At 51.8% G+C, this 21,883-nt stretch overlaps 2 protein-coding genes across 5 annotated transcripts in view; one reads left to right on the top strand and one right to left on the bottom strand.

Moving 5' to 3' along the window:
* LOC105186530 (lachesin) overlaps window positions 1-21,883 on the top strand; it is a 275,093-nt gene that overhangs the window by 190,767 nt on the left and 62,443 nt on the right. For all 4 annotated transcript variants that reach the window (XM_025304498.1, XM_011146805.3, XM_011146804.3 and 1 more), the window contains 2 exons: window positions 7,719-7,926; window positions 8,126-8,287. In XM_025304498.1, coding sequence (XP_025160283.1) covers window positions 7,719-7,926; window positions 8,126-8,287 — 370 coding nt within the window. The remainder of the gene's footprint in view (window positions 1-7,718; window positions 7,927-8,125; window positions 8,288-21,883) is intronic.
* FucTC (alpha-(1,3)-fucosyltransferase C) overlaps window positions 1-21,883 on the bottom strand; it is a 73,836-nt gene that overhangs the window by 23,798 nt on the left and 28,155 nt on the right. The gene's annotated exons all lie outside the window — the stretch shown is intronic.

Raw genomic sequence — 21,883 nt, 5'->3', positions numbered from 1 at the left:
TCTCTTTCTCTCTTTCGTCCGCGCAAAATAGCTTTCGTCTTTCTCCCTTTCTCCGCTCCCTCCTCCATCCCCGTCCCATCCGTTTCTTCCATCCTCTCCCCCCCCCTCCACTTCTGCTTCTTCTTTTCCTTCTTTCTTAGCGCTCATTACGTCGCTTCTCTCTTTCCCTGGCCTCTCTTTCTCTTTCTCTCCCTTTTTCTTTCCCCGCGCTCGTTCCACGAGCGCAACCCCTCTGCTGCACTTTTGAATTCCGCCCCATCCGCAGCCATCGTCGAACATGTAGCTCCCCGCTTAAGTACCGTAACAGCACTCGAACGGGGCCGACTGCGTATCGTTTACGACCCTGCGAATTTTCCTGCGAAATTACTCCGGGAAGAAATTTCGCAGCGGCGCATCTGCTTTAATTTGCGGTTAATTAGCACACCGGCCAGCCACGGGTAATGCCCTACCGGGAGAGCCGGTGGGTGTTGCAGATCGCTCGCACTGATAGAAGAATGAGAACTCGAATGATCGATGGATCGTCGCGCCCAAGTTCCTGGATGTTTCACGGGTAAAGCCCCCGCGAGGGGGCTGCTCGAGGTCTCTCCGGGCGGGCGAGAGAACTAACGTGCGAGAGAGCCACCACATACATTCATAATTTCCCGCAATATTTCACACCGATCGCTCCGCGAGAATGCGCAATGCGCGCGTGAAATTGCATTCTCTGTCACTCAGAAATTTTATTTGACCTCCCGCTGGAGAGGATATCGGCTTCCTCGGTCTCGTTGCGACGGAGCGGAGGATCACCTCACGGCGGAGGACGCCGGTACGACGACGCGTCCGTAATTCACCGGGGTGACACAATGTACCCCGGCCACGCCGAGCATGAGCGCGAGATCGAGAAGACGGAGCCTCCCCGAGACTCTCTCCTCGGGATTAGGAAGGCCGTCCTTTCCCGCGTCCTTTCGCTTCTTCGCGAATTGCAGCGCGCGACTCTGAAACGCGGCACTCGTCCGCCGGAATTTCGTCGCCGTCGGCATCGGGATAGCATCGGTGGTGTTTCGCGTTAATTTCTCCGGACGCTGTTTCGCCGACCGCAAGTTGAGCCATTGGGATATCCAACGACGGACAAGCAGTGGCGGCCGGCCGGCGCCAAACGTCCGGGACGTGTTGCCGTAAGCGGCGCTTTCTACGTGTTCCGCTCCATCACGCTGTAGCCGGGAGGCTGCCGCCGACGGTTTAATACGATTTCAGTTATCGCGCGACGTCGGCCATCGTATAATGGCGGATAACGGCTTTCTTTTACGACGCAGCGCGGTGCTTACGGAAAGCGGGCGTTCAAGCCAATAGTTGTATTTTCGCGATGTCGTGTATCGAATATATACGATCGACGCGGAGCTGCGAGGGCTCGGGACGTGCGATAATATGCCAAGTCACGTTAATACCTTTCGACGGAAACGCGGAGCGGGATTTTACTTACAAATGCGAGGAGGTTTCCGACGGAAACAAGAGTGCGTTACGTAAGGCTGGACGTCGTATCGCTGGCAATTCGACGCAAAGCGTAATTCCCCGCTGGCGCTGTCACGACATCGGGAAAATGCGGACGACTGTAAATCGCGCGGTGCGTGTTCACTTATTAACATTCCGCCCGTTTGTCGTGTTATCACTTACCTTGAATTTAAGCGGTATTTACTTGAAAGATAATCGCTTTATCTGCCAATGTATGCACACGACTTTCCGCCGGTTCTCCGCCACAAGTCGCGGCTTGGCACTTTGCAAAACTGTTTATTCAAACAAAAACATCCAAACACCGATTCCCCCCCTCCCACCTCATAATTCGCTCGATCGTACACTCCGGCGAAGCACGCCGTAACCCAATTTGAAATCCTCGCGAATTGACGTCGTCGTGAGAGAGTCTCTCCTTTTCCTCTCTCTCTCTCTCTCTCTCTCTCTCTCTCTCTCTCTCTCTCTCATACAAATACGGCGATTCATATTTTAAAATTGTTGCCGCATTAAGTTTTTGCCGTCATGAATTATTCCGACCGTCGTTTACCGTCGGTTTTGACTTGGAAATTCGGTATTGGCTAGAAATAATACATAAATATGGATTTATATGCGTAAATAGAGGAGAACGCGCGCGTTCGCGATCGATATCGCGAGAACAGATTGCATTCGGAGGCAAGTTGAAATCATTTCACGGTATATCGAGGTATCACCGGTTACGGTTTCTATATTTTAATTATCGCGTATCCTCTTATCAGCTTTCGGCCTGTCAATCGATCGCCGAAAAATCCCCGTATAAAACTCGCGCTCTCCGGAATCGGGCTGACGGCGGGAGGCGGAGGGAGGAGGATTCGGGGCGCGGGGCCGCGAGGTTAAGCATAAAAGTGATCGAAGCGGCCGATGAACGCGTGAATCTAGATTGCATTGAATCATCCATCGTACTGTCAATAGATACCGATATGTGCAAACAGAATCTCTATCTTCGCGCGGTAGTTAGATAAATCATGCGTACCGTTGTAATTGTAAAAAACTAGATTTCCATATCGCGCGTATACGGTATAACCCGTCACGGGCACTAGATTTGTTACAATTAAACGATCGTTTCTCCATACTTTTGCTCCAGCGTGCACACACACACACACACACACACACACACACACACACACACACACCCAAACACACACACACACACACACACGTACACGCGTATTCACGCGCGTCGACTTCGAATATTATTCTTTACAAGCCGACGAAACAGGACGCCGCATTACGATCGTAAATTTCATTTCGTCACGCGAATCTGACTTTATTATGCGCGCCTGCTGAAATATTATCTCGGTACAGAGAGAGAGAGAGAGAGAGGGAGGGAGGGAGAGGGAGAGAGAGGGAGAGAGAGAGAGAGAGAGAGAGAGAGAGAGACAGAGGGAGAGAGAGAGAGAGAGAGAGCTTGTGCGTGCGCAAACATTCCAGTCGCTTTCCGGTGATCGCGACGCGCGAATTGCGATCGGAAAGGGCGCGCGTCGGCGCGACTTATCATCCAGCTCGCGCGGTACTATTTTAAGTCCGATAGAAAGGTGGTTTGTACTGGCGGTCGCTCCGCCACCGTCGAGACTGGTTTTGAACTGCTGCCAGGGTTTTCAATCGAGCTTGCAACCGGCGGGAGTTTCCTCCTTGAGACCGTTTAAGACCGATATAATACCGTAGCCACGTAACCGCGAGGAAATATTCCTTTTCAAGCATTCTTACTCGACCAGGCGGCAGACCCAGGGAAAGAGAGAGAGAGAGAGAGAGAGAGAGAGAAGGAGGGAGGGAGAGGGGGACCGGTATGATTTCGATAAGTTCTGATTTTATCGGCACGCTAGATTGATCGTTGTGTTTGCCGGTGCGAATGGAAGCGCGGTAATTGGCGCGTGTGAGAGCTACATTTTCCCCTACTTTTAACGCCGAAGGTAACATTTGCCGGAATTATTGTTATTAATTGCGATCGTTACGCGGCATACACGCGACGCTTGGACGCAGCCTCGAGGCTTGCGCATTTGTCCGCCTTTTTCCCTTGCTCCTTTTATCCTCTTCGAGGATAACTTCGACTTCGAGGATACAGTCGTCATTTTCCGCGCGAGCGCCCATTGCATTTCGTCGCTCAAGGAATTCATTAATCACCCGGCGAAATGTTCGACACGCACTACCGGGATATTGCCCGAGGCGAGGCGATAAAAGCGTCGCCCGTAAATGTCGCGTCTTACTTCGGTCAATCGTCGAGCGTGCTGTTTCGCGCAGGCAAATCTGATCGACGTTACTCGAAGTCGTGCGCCAAGCGTGGACATTAACTTAGTCGACTTACACGGCTAGATCGTATTATCGCGCAGCCCGCCATCGCCGTCTCTCGTCGCTTTTACCGCGTCGCCTATTTAATTTTCAAGATTCCAGCGAACGCGTTTATATAAGAAGAAGAGCACTCATCTTCGCGCACGTGCGCGACTTCTTTCCTCTTCGTTAGAACTTAGGAGCCATCCGCGGTGCGTGACTACGAAAGTTTCTCGTATCGCGGTGACTTTTCCGGGGGGAAGATCCTCGTCGCCGACGGAGGCAACTTTCGCAGCGCGAACAGCGCGCTGCTCTCCGTCTCGGCGACGGGCTCGCTTATAAACCGTCGCGAAAATTGCCCCGAGAGATGTACGTAATATGAAACTTATTAATCTCGCAAGTTACCGCGCGCGCGCGGTCTTATACGATGGTCAAGTTAATCTCGACGTTTCATGGCAAAGGGACACAAGAGAAAGAGAGGAGGAGGAAAAGAGAGGGACGGGGAGATGGAGGCTCGATTTGTAAACGAACGGACGACGCTAACGCGACGAAGAACGATCGAAGGCTGGAGGATCGTCCTCGGGGGACGGTCATCCCGGCTGTTGTCCCGTCACGCCGTCCCGTCGTGAACTCCCCCGGCGGCTTCCCCGTCGCGCTTTTCCCTCCTCCGGGAAAATCTACCGAAAACTCGAAGCGACACCGCATCCTCGGACGCGCGCGTGCGCGCACGGCGGATCGCGGAATTATACGAGCGAAATCTGACGAGTTCAGAGATCCTCGGTAACCGGCGGCAAATCCTGTTGGCAGACAAGAGCTTCAGATCCGCCACCATCCATCTTCTCGGCTCTTCGTTAGGAGAGCCGTCAGTGGCGTCTGACTGTTTAAAGAACTTTCCCAGGATGTACTGTGATTTCCGTACCTGAAACTTTTGCTTACCCGACGAGCGCCGACGAAAAGGAGAAGCGGTACATAGACGAACAATTCTGGAAGGAGTTGTTCGCCGAGTTCTTAGGTGAAATACCTGAGGGGGAAAGAATTCAGGGTTGGAGAGTAAAAGCCGGGCGAGCTGACGGTCGGGAGGACTTTGGGGGAGGGAGAGGACGAGGAGGAGAAGAAAGGGAGGAAGGCGGAGGGGAACGCTAACTCCCAAATATAAATGTCTCGTTGCATTTGGGATCTGCGCTGGGATAGGTTCGATTAAACGTAATTCGTCCGTTGAACGGCGTCGAATTAAATTTTCGGCAGATCGATGCGGCCGCGGCCGCACGAGCTACAGCGCGCGCGCGCTCGCTAAATGTAATAACTCGCTATTTGTGCCACCATGTGATGAAGTTTCTTCACTGTAAATAACTACCACGGGACTGACCTCTGTCGCAATTAGTTGATTACGTTCTCCATCGGATATCGCGCTCGGATTTATTATGTTTCTTCGCGCGGACCGCGGCTCTCGGATGCCGAAGTAAATCCTCGCGCCAAAGCATAAACGATAAAACGTGTATATCGAGAGAGAGAGAGAGAGAGAGAGAGAGAGAGAGAGAGAATACTTTTTAAAAAATACAGAGTGTATAATATTATCCGAACGTTAGGAACGATATGTGCTTTGAACTTTTATTATCGACATTATTTTGTTTTCCACGTTGCGATGGAATGGCGCGTGCGGAATAACGCTTCGGATAAAAGCCGGATTTTTTTGCACGATTTGAAGAAGAGAGAGAAGAGAAGGTAGAAATGATACAATTTACCCTGTCCGAACGGGCTGTTTCTGGCTTAATTTGAGGAAGTATATACGTCGGGAGGGAAAGAAGCGAGTAAAAAAGCGGAAGAGGCGCCATTTCCGCGGATCCAGATGTTGCCAAGCGGCAGTAACGAATCTAAAAGGAAACAGTAAAAGCGAGACTCGGCGAATGAATCATTGTGCCAGATCGTGAACGTTACAACGCCAACGTCCGCGTGTGCGAGCGTTTTCTCTCCTTTAATTATTTAATTTATATCAATCCCGCGATTAAAAAGGTAGAAAAAAATCGTCGCGCGCGCGCGCGCGCTGAAAATTAATTGCAAGAAAATTAATTTATCGACCTTGTCGCGAACAGTCAACAAGGCCGGCGGCCATGGGCGTTTTATTAATGTTTAACACGCGGATATTAATTTAACATAAACGATATATATATATATATTTTATATAATATATATATATATTTTATATAATATTATATAATTTTATATATATATATATGAAGTACTAATATCGTGTGCATTTACAACACAGTATACTATTTTACGTGTAAATTTGTTATTTATTGCCGAAGGGGCACCAATCATTTGGCACCGAGGTGTCCATATTTTTTGGAGACTGTAAAACACTAATTAATTGCAAAATATCGACACTTTTCTTCGTTATCGCTTCACCCTAACAACAGCATTAGCTCTTTTGCTTGTCTCTAACGCATATTCATTTGGATAATATTGCAATGTTAATTCATAGCTAAACTTCTTACTAGCACACGCACACACGGTCAACAAATACTGCAAAGATGAATAAAAAAAAAAAAAATACTGACTGAGTGGTCGTTCAAATCGTCAAGCCACGATGAAGACGAGGTCCTCTGCAAGGACACGCGGATGATACGCGCAATCGGAATTCGCGCGTATCATCCGCGCCTTTCGCGTCTTCCTTCGCGAACGAAATTGCGTGCCTAACGGCGTCTCTCGCGGCTGGACGGGAAACGGTAAGACGACCGGGATAAAAGCAACCCGAGTCGGATGAGACTCGTCGCTGTCTTACTTCCCTGGAAGTGTACTCAAAAAGGAAAAGGGGGAAAATAGCCAAGAGCGGAAAAAAGTAAGAAAGAACGGGCGCCGCCGCCGCGCTGCAACCGGCCGAGGCCCCGGCAAGAGCCGAGGAAAGGCGAGGAGGGAAGGTCTGGGGCGAAGCGGGGTAACCCAGAAATCCTTGAAAGTGCATAAGCTTTGTCGCAGAATGAGCTTAGTTAGGGGCGAGTTACCCCGGCGGAGCGTAAAATACCGGGCGTAATAATGTTCGCTCGTGGTGGCGGTCGCGCAGTGGCGCGTCGCCCGCGCCGTCGCGATCTTTTCTCTCGTGCCCCGCTTTCGTCAGTCGCTGCTTTTGCCACTTGTGGAGTATCCTTACCGACGATGATGACGACGACGATATCCTCGCCGTAGTCGTCGCCGTCGTTGTCGGAAATCGCGAACGAAACCCGTTCCCCGTCGATCGTAAAACTCGCGCCCGCGTCGAATTCGACGAGCTCGCCCCGTGGATTCGAGATGAGATTTTTCGCTGACGGGATGGCACGAGGATGTGTGAGAGAGAGAGAGAGAGAGAGAGAGAGAGAGAGAGGGGGGGGAGGGAGGTCGAGACGGCACGGGTTTTACGCCGGCCGCGAGTTTCGCAGACGGCGACTCCGTGACTCTGCGATGTGCTAATGTGGAAATTTTCAATGCAGAAACACGGCGCGATAAACGGCTGGCTGCTTCCAGGCTTTATGAAGTCGCTCGTGCGCCGCCCGCTCGAGGTGTATTTTAAGCGCAGACGTTGAAATTTTCAACGCGAGCTCTCGCTTTTTCAACTTCGTGTCGCCGTCAGCGGCGTCGCGTCTTGAATTTCGAGAGATTAAACGTGAATTTGCAAATTTAACTAGCGGATGTTTTATAACGTTTCAGATCGTTTGAGCGTCTCCTCCTCCCCCTCTCTCTTTCTCTTTCTCTCTAATACCAGAAGCGGTCTCTATCGCAACGCATTAAGCAAGCTTGAGAATATTTCATGCCCGAATTTGAGCGTGCGTCGGAGCGAAAGGGAAAACGCACGACGTCTTACTCGTCGCGATACGCAGATCCGCGTCCGCGCGTGAGCGCGCAAAACTCGCTCGACAATTCAGCCGCGCTCAAGTATCGCCTATTGCTTCTGTTTTCAGGTGGCGTGGATCCACGTCGGTCGCCAAATGCTGCTCACCGTTCACAAACACGTAGTCGTGAAAATACCCAGGTTTTCCGTGTCGCATGACAATCAGAAGACCTGGCTGCTTCACATCAGTAGCGTGCAACAGGACGACCGGGGTTACTATATGTGCCAAGTAAACACCAACCCCATGATAAGCCAAGTGGGCTTTCTTCAAGTCGTTGGTAAGTAAGCCGTCTCACCGTCACCGGCAATTGCGACCAAAGTCCCCGCGGCTGGAATACTCACGGGGAGGGGGGGGGGGGACGGCGGATAAATTCGCGCGTCGCTTCGCACGGACGCGCGCACACGCCGACCGTCGCGGCGACGCGTCGCGCTGGATGCTCGATGAGGAAGAACCCGCGCGTCATTCGTGTGTTGCAGTGCCACCCAACATATTAGACTCTCTCTCCACTGAGAGCACCGTGGCGGTGCGGGAGCACCAGAACATCACTCTCACATGCAAAGCCGACGGATATCCGCCCCCGAAACTCATGTGGAAACGCGAGGACGGCCAAGGGATAAACATCAACAGACACCACAAAGGTGCGTTCGCGGCGGTTCCTCGCTTCTTCCAATTTTAGCCGCGGCTTATCGCAACGCGAATATCCGTTTCATCTCGCAGGGCTCTTTTGACTCTTCCGCCCCTATTTCGGTCGTCCCGACCGTGAGGAATTTCTAGCTCCCGCGGACGGTCTCGTGTGTGAACCCCGTTAACCTATTTTTCAACACTGAAGTTCCCTGTTCCTTTTCTTTTCTTTCTTTTTTTTTTTTAACAGCCCGCTGCTATCTCGCCCCGGAATAAGTCAAGCCATCCCCCATCCCCGGTGATCGCGTCAAACTGGCCATCGACGTCCGCGAGAAAGAATCTCGGACGAAGCGCGTGCCCGAAGTACTCGTTCCTCCCGAAGCTGTAGCCGCCACTCCTCGCGTTCACGCACGAAGCTCTCGCCGCCGCCGCCGCCGCGCTTGTTCGACGGAGATCCGCACTTAACGCTCGTCGAACTTCGTAACGCCGTATAACACCCTGCATCGAATTACACATTTGTTTCGTACGCCGCCGCGTCCGGAGAATTCGCCTCGTTCGCCCGTGTGAGAGAACTTAGGAAACGATTCCGCGAGTTTTCCCTTACGATGTCCCGAGATCCCTTATCTCACGCTGGCCGGAACTTTCAAGTACTTTCACAAGGGGAAACGGCCGTATTTGTAATGCAGCTGAAGTTCAGAACGGAAAGTAATTTTTGGCACGACGATGTTCTCTTCCCTCGCTGTACGTTTTTCTCTTTCTCCCTCTTCCCTCCCCCCCTCCCCCACCCCCCTCTCACACGTCTTCTCTCTTCTTCCCGCTCGTGTCTGGCGTCTGCCGAGTCCCACGAGTCCCTCGCATCGGCGACGTCTCACGTTCACGTTAACGTATCGACGGACGTTTGCCGAATCTGAGAAGATTCGGAGTATATCAATTATACGAACCGTGCGCGCAAGAGAGAGAGAGAGAGAGAGAGAGAGAGAGAGCGCCGGGAAACACGCGGAATAAACTGGCAAAAGCCCGCTCTCGTAAACATCTTATCGATTTAACACAATTTCACGCGTATCTCCGATAATCCGGTTTACGAAAAGTTCGCCGGTCCGATCGGATCCGCGCGGAAATCGCGCGCGAGTGCGATACAGACGCAAACGCGAATCCGCCGAGGCGAAACATCCCGGCGAATATTTAGTTGTTCGACAAAAGCGGCTGCATTATTTAGCCGCGCGCGTAGCTGCGTGAGTTTATAAATCTCCTCGCGAACGGGAACGCAGCGGCGGCGGCGGCGGCGGCGGCGGCGGCGGCGGCGCCGCATTATGCAACATTCAAACGCTTCCAACCCCGAGATACGTTCTGAATAAATAAATAAATAAATACGCGGCGAAAATAAATATTTAACGGGGATAATCGTAAAGTGATTACGCCGTGTCGCGGCGATGCTTCTCTTCGTGCCGCCCTTCGCGGCGCCATGTTTCCGTCCTCTGTTCCATGGATAAATGGAGTCTCGAATTACAAAGCTTACATCTGTCACCCGTACACCGATACTTCCTCCCGGGCGTGCGATAAAGTCGCGTATGCAAATATAGCGACAGCGCTGTTTTGTGCTGAGGATTCGGCAATTGCCGGCTCGCGTGTCCGCCCTGTTTCTCTCTCCCTCCCTCCCTCCCTCCCTCTCTCTCTCTCTTTCCTACCGGGAATCGTCATTTTCCTACGCCGTTCTCCTGCCCGATTAATGTCGCGATTGCAAGATCTTTATAGAGAGCTTATAGGCAAAAAGTTCTTATCAGTCCCGTCAATTCCATCAGGCTGATCTGTGGGCTCTTTCTGTCGCAAAACTTGTTTTCACCGCGAATATGTTCTCCGTTTCGTACCTCCGCTAGAGTTGCTATTGGATTACGCTGTCATCTAGGTCGCAACGGTATTCCGGGCTTTACGTTAATCCTGACCCCGGATTCGAGTTTGCAGCCTTCATTTATAATTATGTATTATTTAACCGGTGGCGAAGCTCGCGGATACATTCCGCTCGTGATCAACGAGAGAGATTAAAAGCAAAGGGAAAAAGAATGAAGAAAAGAAAAAGAAAACACAAGAGAAAGAGACGAAACTTGGCTGTTGTGTAATGTAAATTGTGCGCTAATTAAAGTGCATATTAGTAATTAATATCGCACGCACGCGCGTAAACGCAGCGTACCTCGCCGCGCAGTACAATGAAATAATGAAAGTCGCTCGGCACGGCGCGAATCTCTTTAACATACGTAATTTTTCAATCACCATCGTCCGTCGTACACGGACGACGCGTAATTAATTACCGCGCTCAAAGAACCCCGCATATTATTATGCGTCCACCATACTCGACCACACGGCGGGTGGCCGAAGGATGGGAAGAGAGAAGGGGGGGGGGAAGAAAAGGAACGTTCGGTACGAAAGAACCCCGCGACCGCGTGGACGCTCCAAGTGCGAGGAGAGTTAACAAACGTCACGTTCACGAACAAGGTCAGGGGAGTTCAAGTGCCCTCGCAGGGGGCAAAAACGCGCGACGATTCAACGAGCCGGCTCGCTTGAGGAGGTGGCTGTGAAGAGGGGGGAAGAGGGAGAAGAAGAAATCTCACGCGGACAGTGTGACGCGACGGCCCGTGGAGTTGCGCGTTCGCACGCAACGGCCACGCTTATCTGCGTGATACGTCGCGGCGCGTGTTACGTCGTTATCGTCCTCGCACGTAGAGCGCGTTAAGCGCTCCAGGACCGACCGCAAACCGTACACTCTCCAGCGAAGGGTGCCCGGAGGTTGCGCGACGTTGCTCAGGGTGAGTCGATAAAGTGCGTAAGTTCTCAGCCGCCGCCGTCGCGGCGACGGCTATTAGCGATGCAATTGTCGCCCGCTCTCCGGCAGTCAACAGCCGCACATCCGGGAATCCTTTGGCGCGCGCTCCCCCGGTGCGCAATGCTTTTGCGTGTAATTCCGGACCGAGCGAAGAATTGCGCGCACATACCACGTCTTGTCCATCGCGTTCCTCCACGTCTTGCGTGTTCCGGACATGGCCGCGTCAATCGAATCGTATCCGGCGGCGTGTCTTTCGACGGGCGGAATCAAGTGTGTGTCTTCGGGCGAAAGTACCGATGCCGTCTACTTTGTGTGCTCTTCTTGCACTTTGGCCTTTAATTTTGAATATTTAAATTTTCTAGAAAGACACCGATCTTTCGGAAATGAAAAATTGTAAAGATTAATCAGGTCAGGCTGAGAAAAGAAGTCAAGTACCATTTTGCAAAGATCGCAATAGTTATTAAATTATTAATGCTTAAAAAATACATGTGCCTAGCGACGGATTCAGGGTTCAAAGTTCTATATCAACATATTCTATGCAGAAAGTTTGAATATTCATAAAGTTCAAGATAGAGCAATAAGAACGTTTCTCCAGAGAGAAATACGCTGGCGCTTTTTCCTCGTACACAACAAAATGATCTCTCCCTTAATTACTAAAAGATCATTAGGACTGAGATGATTTCGTGCTTGGCGAGACATGGGCTCACCGACGAACACGGGTCGCGGGGAACACGCAGCCCAGCTGCGTGGCAAGAGCCGCCGGCGGGAAATCTTCGTTTATACGGCGAGCGCGATACAGTCCGCGGATCCGCTCGGATTCGCCGGCGGCGTGATTAGTGCGAGCACAATTATCCGTTTTCGCGATTCCTCCCGGGCCGCCGAGTCGTCGGGCTGACCGGGCGGTAGAAACGCATCGGGACGGCGCCGCATCCGTAATCAAGTATCCCCTCTCGCCAGGCGTCCACCGAATTCGCACGTCCGGTAATTGTTAAAACGCGCGAGAGCGCCACGCCGCTGAAATCCCCGCGCGGCGGCCGCGTGGCAGGTCGCGAGTTAGCGCGCCGCGAGGTGCGATAAACTGCGTAACGCAATCGTCGCTCCCGCGCAATTCTATTTAGCAATCTGCGCCACGACCGCGCGCAAACACGAGCCAAAAGTCGCTGCGAACACTTATTGAAAGCCGCCGCGCGGGCCCCCGCTCGCGCTCGCCAGTTTATACACGGCGGATTTGCCTGATTGGCTTAAGGGCTGCGGGACATTGAAATCTGACACGCGCCGCGAGTGACGCGGCGAAAATAGATCGATCCGCCGCGCGCACATTCGCAGCGACGTTCTGCGATGTGCAATTCCGCGACCTCGCGTATTCTCCGACGAGGAGCCACCCCCATCCCTTTCCTTCCCCGCCGGGTCCGCGTTTCATTTGAACATAATCCCGGTGCGCTCGCGGTTATCGCTGACCGGGTTTTAAACGCGAGCGCTAATCTTTTTTGTTCCGTCTGTGCATTCTTCATGATTAATGCAAACTTCATTTGTATCGACCATCGATGCGTGCGGTATAACTCCGATGGAGCGCGTTCCACGTGTTCCCTGCGACCACACCGTACGCCGCCCAGAACGCCGTATACATTTTCCCGCTTGAACATTTCCTCTTTCTACCCCTCTTCCGCTTTCTCGCAGAAATCGAATTCCCGAACCCAAACGGCATGCTGCACCCCTTAGATCTCGCCTATTAAAAGCCTATCGCGAGCGCCTTTCGTGGTCGCGACCCGTCGCCACACGGTGGGTGCGAGAAGGGCGACGAAAGATTGCGTCGATAAAGACAGAGAGAGAGAGAGAGAGAGAGAGAGGGGGGGGAAGGAGGAAGGGAGGGAGAAAACGTGAGTGAGACGGAGGGAGAGATTCGCGCGGGCGGTACATCGATGCAAACAGCGGATTAGTCGAGGGGATTTGCACGGGCGAAGCTATCCTCGTAAAGCACGGGCGGAAGGCTTTTTGCTCGACCTCGGTGCGCGCTTCTTAAATATTGTAGAGATTAATCAACTCTCTCTCAGCCCTTCGCGGCGCGTGAGCGGCGGTTTCCACAGCCCGAGCTCCTGCGACGAGGAGAAAGCAAGCGAGAGCCAGCAAATAGGCGAACGAGCGAGAGAAAGAGAGAGAGAGAGGGGGGGGTCCATCAGCGAGCAGGCAGGCGGACGGTCGGTTGGTCCGTCCGTCAGTCGGTCGGTTTTCGGGAGTGCTGAGGGGTGGCAAGGGGATGGCGAGAGCGCGCCCGGAGGCGGGTGTGAGAGAGCGGCTCGAAAATTATGCACACACACGGCACGTCTATGAAATATGCACTGGTTACTAAAGATACGCGGCGGCGGTCTCCTTCGGCGTGATTCCGACGCGGAATTAAAAGGGTTGCCTTCCCCCCACCCCCCTCGTCGCTGCGCTGCTGTTGCCGTCGTCGTCGCTGCCGCCGCTGCGGAAGAACGCGACTACGAGAGACTTTAGGAGCTGATGCGGTAAAGCTTCGCGCAGTTAATTTCTTGCGGGGCAATTCTGTCGGCCGGTCGGCGCTCGATTTCCGCGTCTCGATTGTGCAACGGTAGGTCTCGGGGGTGTGCGAGTGTACATATTCTGATGCGCTTGTTTCTGAATCTCGTGGATCTCTCGCGTCTGGTTATCCTCCTTCGTGGACTCCTTTTCCGCGGATCTTCCTTTCGACGTTTAACCCGGCCGGGTAATCATCGGGTTACCAGCTTCACGCGCTAATTCCGGAGATCGCAAGAATACGCGTTTCCTATTTAACGCGCGGTCCGTAGAAATGTACGCGCGATACGGCGCTTCGTGGCGAGAGACGGCCGGTGATCCTCTTGCAGGATAACTGCGCGGCCTCCGAGGGGTCGATCGATCGGGACACGATTTCATTATTCCAATCGTTCTCGCTGTCACACTCGTTAGCGCTCATTTGTACAACGATGCACTGAATATCGAGTGGGGGGCAGGGCGAGAGAAAAAGGACAAGGGAAACTCGAATGGAGTTATTCACGAGGCGATTGGGTCCTGCGACTAATCCGATCCGCGGGATCGATTTCGCGAGGAGAGCGAGCGAGTCGAGTTCTCAATATTTCACTTGTAACTTCTTACACCGCGGCCCGGCGGTGTTCGCGGAGTAATACGCGTTAATAATGCACAACCGCTCACCCGCACGCTCGCTATATCCTTATAATCCTTCGAGGTATTCATTTTTAACAGCGCGACGCACTTTACACTAATTAAACGCGCTCGCCTGCCGGCTTTGTGCGCTCGAAGTCCCGTTCCGCGCGTCTCCGCCCGCCCCTCTCCCTGCCTGCCACCGTTCCCTTCTGCAAAAAAAAGAAAAAGAAAAAAAAAAAAAAGAAAAAACAGCGACGAAGAAAACGGAAGCTGTTCGCTTAATACCAGTCGCATAATAGGTTAAATGCAGGTATAATTCAGGCGAGAGACAGAAGGATTGCGAGGTAAGGGCGTACTCCACGTTCTTTGCGTCCGTGTATATTGCACCGCAATGCACCATACAACGGCCAGCGCGCCTCCGGACTCGCCACGGTTATAAATTGTTCCGAACAGCTTTCGAGCTATTCATTTTGCCTTGTCAGCAATTAGCCTGCGTGTTACTCGAATGATTCTGACGAGATAGTTGTAGCCCCGCGCGGAGCCGAGCGGAAGACGAACGATGGCGCGTCCACGTCTCTGTGCGTGTATCCGTGAGCCATGTTGTGTACCGTTATTAGACACTAACTATTTAATACCATTACATAATAAGAGAAACAGAGAAAGAGAGAGAGAGAGAGAGAGAGACAAGGAGGAGCGCTGGCGATGGACGGAGAGAGTTGCCGTTATTAAATAAGAAGTATTTAATATCAAGTATCAAAGATAATTTATTCGTTACTTTGCCTCGCGCGAGGATAATGTTGATCTCACGTGCCCAGAGAGAATAATCGAAGCTTGTAATTTAGCTCCCTCCCTCTCTCTCCCTCTCCTTATCTCATGAAATTATGCATCTGCAGATAGGAAACACGATACAAAGGCGTATTACATCGCGGTACATTCGCGAGGCGTATTAATATCTTCTCGCAGGAGAGTCGAGATTGCGTCGCGCAGTGTCTCTCCCTTCCCTCCTTTCTCACTCTATCTCTCTCTCTCTCTCTCTCTCTCTGTCTCGTTTCCTCTGCGTTTCCTGCTCCTTTTCCTGCGTTCTCTTTAATATCCTGCCCCGCGTGTCCTCGATGTTCGGCATACGACAGAGATATGGATCGGGCGGACGCGCGCGCCGCCGCCGCCGCCCTGCGCACGCAACGAACAGGACGTACGATTATTAAGTACATACCGCGAGCGATTAACGCGCGTCGCGCGTGTTGCGTGTGGAATCTTCCGGCGCGGCGTTATTACAGAGAGAGAGAGAGGATGCACGGCGCGCATCCATCAACAAATAGCAGGGGGAGCACGGAGGTCCCCTCAGGGTGTCACGATCAGACACGACGACAATCTAGCTCCTCGCCCGCCTACGACGTCGTGCTGCGCGTCGAGATCGAGTTATCGGACTTCGTATCCGCTTTCGGGAGCGCATCGGTAACTTTTAACGAGCGCCCAAGTTCGCGGCCGCGCGCGCACGTTCCAACGGCGACGCGCCACGGGGAAGCTTTGCTTCCCGGCGACAATTCCACGTGCGCGCGCTTATAGACGGTGTTTCGGATCGTCCGCGCGCTTTCCGCGCTGCAGCAGCGGCGTCCAGCGACGCGTGGCGATTGGCAGTGCTTTTCGCGTCGACTGCGTCAAGCTTGAGCTTGCCCTCGTCATACACGGGGACAAAGTGAAGGACAACGGCGGCAAACGGTGGGATTTCGGGAGATGATCGGGAGGACGGACTTTCTTGAGGGATTTTCGAGGGACGATCAGAGATGACACGGTTCTTCGCCCGCTTGGACGAGAATGCCGATCAACACCCGTCGATCGCCATTATACTCGTCAAATTATTTTCTTCGCAACAAGACGCATTCGGGGTCATTTGTAATTAGCAGTCGATAGCATGTACATGTAATCGGCTGGAAATGACAAACTCGTCACTCTCGGCTCTCAGCTAATCGGGACTACTCGTGAGTAAACCCGCGGAGAAAAAGCAGCGCGTGCATCTGGGCGGTCGCTTTGAACACATTTGCACGTACACACGTACACGTGCAAACATGTGGCTGTGTGTTAGTTACGGTTCTGTGCCCGTCACACACACACACACACTTTGTCGCTCTATTCTTAAACGTGTACGTGCGCGCACGCGCGTGCTGGGTGCACTTGAAGTTGCGCCGGTATGGGCGAGGCGCTCGTTACGTATCCTCCGGATTTCCACATTGTCGAGTCACGCCAAAGTGCCAGTCGCAGTAAGAGACAAGACAAGCTATATCGGCACTTTGTCCACCTCGAGGCGGAATCAAAGTTTCGCGGCTGCGCAGCGCCAAGGTATCGACGGAGACCCGGGGACTCGCTAATGGGATTGTTAAGGATAAATCGAGCCCGGAATTTCAAGCAAGTCACCCGCTGCGCGCGCGATTGACGGATCGATGCCGGCACGCTGTGATCTCACTTCGAATATTGTAATTTCGCAATCGCACGGTGGAAAAGGAGCCGATCGATCAGCGCGCGGTCATGACTGCTTATTTCATCGATTCAATTTCCAAGTCCGCGGGCGATTCGCGAGATACCTCCGAAAAGGGCCAAGCCCGGCAGCGATTTACTACTAATTAAATGCGCTCGCAGGCCGGGATTCCGCGTCGTTACGCCCCCTCCCCCTCCCCGCTGTACGAATATTAAGCCAGTGTTTGAGGAAAAAGGAGGAGAGACGGAAAGTATCATATGAAATGTAACACTGCTAGGGCTCGTGTCATTCGGTCCTTTACGTCGAAATCTCTGTCGGCCAGCGGGGGACGTGATACGAGTGGGATTTTAATTAGCAGAGACATCGTCGGGCCAACGAGGCCGGAGATAAAAAGTAAATTCCCGCTGCCGCGCGGCGCAAAGTCGCGCGTCTTCATCCGCTTTTTCAGGCGCCAGTCGCTCAAGCACCGAGACCTGCGCGCAAACATTACAGCACCGACTACTCGCTCATATAGCTAAATTCATCCGTTTCGAAGGGGCGCGATCGCGCGCCCCTCCGGGGTTTTATCTTTCCCTTTTCTTTTTATTCGCAAACTCCTCCCTCCTTCATCGAGACACGTCGCCGGCCGCTCGAGAGTCTCTCTCGTTCTTCGACATCTCTCGCGTGCACGGACCGTCCCCTTCCGCTCGTTTCTATCGATGGTATCGGAAAGAGCTCGTTCGACCGGTCGCTCGGTCGTTTGGCAGCGCGAGAACGCGACATCCGGAAAGTCGCGGAGAATAGTCGTTCGTTGGCCCTTGGGACCGTTTTTTTGTCACGCGGAATGCAATTCCACATGCTTCCTGTTTACAAGGCGCTCGGCGCCGCGCGAAGAAGACCCCGGCAGTTGCCTCGCCTTGCACGCTTCGCCGGCGTAATTCAATTAATCCCGCGAAATAGCGGTCGACGCTTCCTATCCGACGGCTTCCACTCGGAAGCGCAGCTTGCTGCGTTATTCACGAAGCGCGCTGGAACTGCTGAGCTGATAGGCGGAACTGTACCGGCTTTGGTTGAGCTTCGCGCATTCCGACGATCGACGGCGAACCGCCCGACGTAATGTGCCAGATGGACGATTCCCTTCAAGGATGTTTACTTCCGCGCCGAGCGGTGCGGGGAGCGACGGAGTGATGTCGAAATTCCAATAATCGGTATACGTCTCGTCGAGACGCCGCCTCGCACCTTCGCGCAGCGGCGGGATCGCGGCATGTCGGGAACTCGCTCGACTCGAGCGTTTCGACGGCGTTCGAGAGAGCCGTCGTGGGGGTAATCTTCCCCGGAAATACCGGACGCGCGCACACGAAAACTGCGCTTCCGCGACGTCGACCGTCTCTCACCGTCGGATCGCTGCGAGCAGCTGCAACGATTTGAAATCCCGCGCCGTAAATTCGCGCCGCTCCAAGGCCGAGGGACGCGGACGAGCTCCCGATGATCACACGTCGGCATCGTCGGGCCGCGATATTTCGGCCACGACCGGCGCCCGCACAATTAGACAATCGCGACGTCATTGGCCAGATAGATTGGTCAGATAGATGCATTCTGCCGGCCAGCGCCAGCAGGGAGACGTTTCGGCCTGAAGGCCGAAACCGCAGCAGCTTCCTGACCGTAACACGGCGGTTGGTCGTCACGCACGTTTCTCATGGGTTAATGTCGCCGCCATCTGGGACACGTTGACATCCGGACCCGCCCGGGACGCGCTACGTCTTTCCCGGCCCGGCGGGGCGACGCATCCCGCCGATGTTGCGCGGAGCGGTTTTAATCCGTCAAGTTTTACGGGCGACGTCAGGTCCGCCTGGAGTGCCGATGGACCGCCGCCGGCCTGATTATTGAATGGAGTCGCGTGCGGAATACCCCCCCCTCCCCACTCGCCTCTTCCCCTTTTCCCATTCACTCACCTCTTACGAGAAAGGGAATATCGGGGTGATGATACGCCGGTCTGCGTATAATTCGCCGATTCATCGTCAAGCAACGAGCAAGCGTTTCCCGCCCGACTCTGACCGCCCCCTCTTCTCCCCCGGACCCTCCAGTCGCCTGCTCTTATTTATCCGTTCGTCCGTACATCCGCGGATATTTAGTTGACACCTTGTCTCTTCGGCACTGATCTGTAGAAATTTTGGATATCTCCATCCCGTTCCTGGAGGACGAACTTCTAATCATTAATACATACAAGTATCCCAATATCGGTACTCCTACAGATTCTTAAGAATCTTTTCAACTTGTTGAATGACTCAAAATTCGCTCTAATGACTGGAGATTTTGACTCCCATCATTCCATGCTAGGATCTTATATTTAATAGTCTTAAATTTATCCTCAGATATCTCGTGGACCAACGAAGTGCAAGCACCAGTGAGAACGCGACCTTTGAGGCCCGTGTTTTTTGAGATTTTAAGATTTTGAGACTCTTTATTATATTTTTTGTAAATTTGCGACAATAAAATTATTCTCAATAAACGCGTCGAGTAAAATAAAGCGAAGTAGGAAGGCCAATTGTACCACAGGGGAGAAAAGTGAGTCAGCTCTCACAATGGCCTAGTTCGCATCCCTCACTTGATACGCGTATCAAGTACTATAATCATATTAAATTGGCTTAGTACAATGGTGTATTAAATTGATGCGATATGCATCATGAAGCAGTCCGCGGATGCGCGCTGTGCGGTACGGACCGCGTCGTGCGTTTATTTCCGGAAACGCGCTCGTGTTCCGCGACGCTCCGCGAGTATCATTCCTCCCGTGATTGCGGCTGGCCGTCGGCTATGCGAAGTAAACACGCGCGTCGTATTCGCGCGACGTAACCGCCGAGTGTCAACGAAACGCGACGCGAAATACCGTCGCGGATCGAAGAGCGCGCGCGCGCGTACGTATTGCTTCCGGGCGAATTAGCGTAACGGAGCGCGTCAACTCGAGCGTTAACGTCAGCGAGCGCGTGTCGCTGCGGCTAATCGAGTCATCTGTTTATCGCGAGCGATCGCGTGCGATCCAATTATAAAACAGTCTCGACGGCACGCGCAGCTCTCTCTCTCTCTCTCTCTCTCTCTCTCTCTCTCTCTCTCTCTCTCTCTCTCTCTCTCTCGTTGTTGCGGACTGCGTCGGAGTTGCGCGAGGAGAGTCAATTGCCGGCTAGCCGGAAAATTAATCGCTCGCTTGCCACTTGGAGCACGGTTTATAACCGTGCTCCGGCTAATCGCACACTCGCCCTCGCCTCCCCCCGCCGCTTCCGAGCCCGACTATCCCTCGGTACATCCTGACGTCGACGGCCGGCTGTTGCAGCGGCCGCCAGCCCGGCTAGCCGATATATCGTCTTGCAGTCGGATCGATCCTTGTAATCGTCGAAATGTGTTACGTTGGTTTACTGCTACCGAATACCAAATAGGGGTGTCGGACCGCTCCAAGCCTGTTTGCGTCGGACCGGCGGACAACCGCGGCTAAAAATAAACGACGCGCGGTGGCCTCCGCGGCTGAATTTACCTTAAAACACCTCCTCCCTGTCTCTTGCGAGCGCAAGTAAACATTGAGGCCATGTGATCTACCATGTGCTCTCTGTGCTATCTGTTTCTTATTCTTCATTCTTTTTTAGCTTGAGACATAAAGTATTATTCAAAGACAAAATGAGCTTGTATTGGTCGTAGTCTAACAACGGTATAAGAAGAGATATTTGCATTCAGAGACACTTTTTTATGTCTTGTATCCCAAACCCAGCTTATATTTAAGTTACCTGTAGACGTAGTCTAAGGCTAGTTTAACCTTTTAATTGTATATGCCCTGACTGATATCCATTGATATCGTCAAAAATCTTCCAACATTCTTGTTTGACTTTATTCGCGTTCGTACATCTTTTTTTAATATATAATGTCCTTTCTTTTTAATACCGAATCCGTCAGGAAACTTTTCTTCTCTGCGGTATAATTGGCTTTCCTACTCCGCTTTATTTTATTTGATGTGTTACACCCAAAGAAAGTATTCTATTTGTAACTTTTTCCCATAGTCTCGTATTCGAAGCGAAGCCTTTTACGGAAAAAGATTCCTCTTTCGATAAAGTAAATAAAAATAAAGTGCAGTAAGAATAAATAATAATAATCCTCTTAAAGAAAAGATTAAATAATTTATGTATAAGAGGAAATTTATACTTTTTTTTATCAATAAGATTTGCATTATACGTATAATATGTAGTCCCTCTAACTTTAAGAATAATGTATTTATAATATTTTCTTCTTAATTTCAGAGGAATCCTCTTGAGGTCATATATAATAATAAAATCCTCTAAAATTTAGATGATTCCGCTTGTTTTGAAATTACTTTTTTGGGTGTTCATTCAAGAATAATTTTACTGTCATAAATTAAAAAAATAAAGATGTAAATCAAAGTGTAAATACACGGACCTCAAGAGTCGCGTTCTGATTGGTGGTTGTACTTCAATGGCTACATCGGCTATCTGAAGATAAATTTAAGACATTTATTAAATATAATGTCCTACCGAAAATCCTAATTTCCTTAACCGGATTTACCAGATTTAAACCATTTCGGGAAAATGTTTCTCAATAATATAGTCTTGATTCATCGTTAGTCCATGGATAGACTAGAGTATGAAAGGTCTAATTGAGTCAGAACTAAACTGGGATTATTACAGTTTTCCACGTTGTCCCTGAATAGCAATCTTAAAGTTTAAGTTGGAAAAAGACAAAGAGAAAGAAACGAAAAGCAATGAGCATATCGTAGATAAAACTTTATCACGTTGCGAAAGATGACAGAAAATTGACGACAGAGTTCTGTGATTATTCGACTGACGTTTTTTCACGGCAAGATCGGCGCCGGCGGGACGTTTCCTGTTTCTCTAAAGTATTCGAGCACGTCAACGGCACGCGCTTCTTGCGTTCGCGACGGACGTCACGAATGAAATTCGAGCGTTTCGAGCAACATTTGATGAGTCGACGAGAGGATGTCTTAGATATTTATGCGCTGCGATACGGCATGACAGGGCTTGCGGCGAGAGTATGCATGCATTTACTCCCGCGACTATTGAGATTCCATTTAACCAAGCGTAGCCAAGCGAACAAGCGAGAGTCGTTCTATCGATATTTTCGTATTATAAACGGCCCATCTCGTGTCGCGCGTTATCATTCCTGTCCCCGTATATTTTTGCCGGTGACATTCCT

Source organism: Harpegnathos saltator, unplaced genomic scaffold (assembly GCF_003227715.2).
Source record: "Harpegnathos saltator strain DR-91 unplaced genomic scaffold, Hsal_v8.6 scaffold612, whole genome shotgun sequence".
Taxonomy (NCBI): domain Eukaryota; kingdom Metazoa; phylum Arthropoda; class Insecta; order Hymenoptera; family Formicidae; genus Harpegnathos; species Harpegnathos saltator.
Note: the sequence above shows the minus strand (reverse complement) of the source record. Positions and strands in the feature narration are given on the sequence as shown.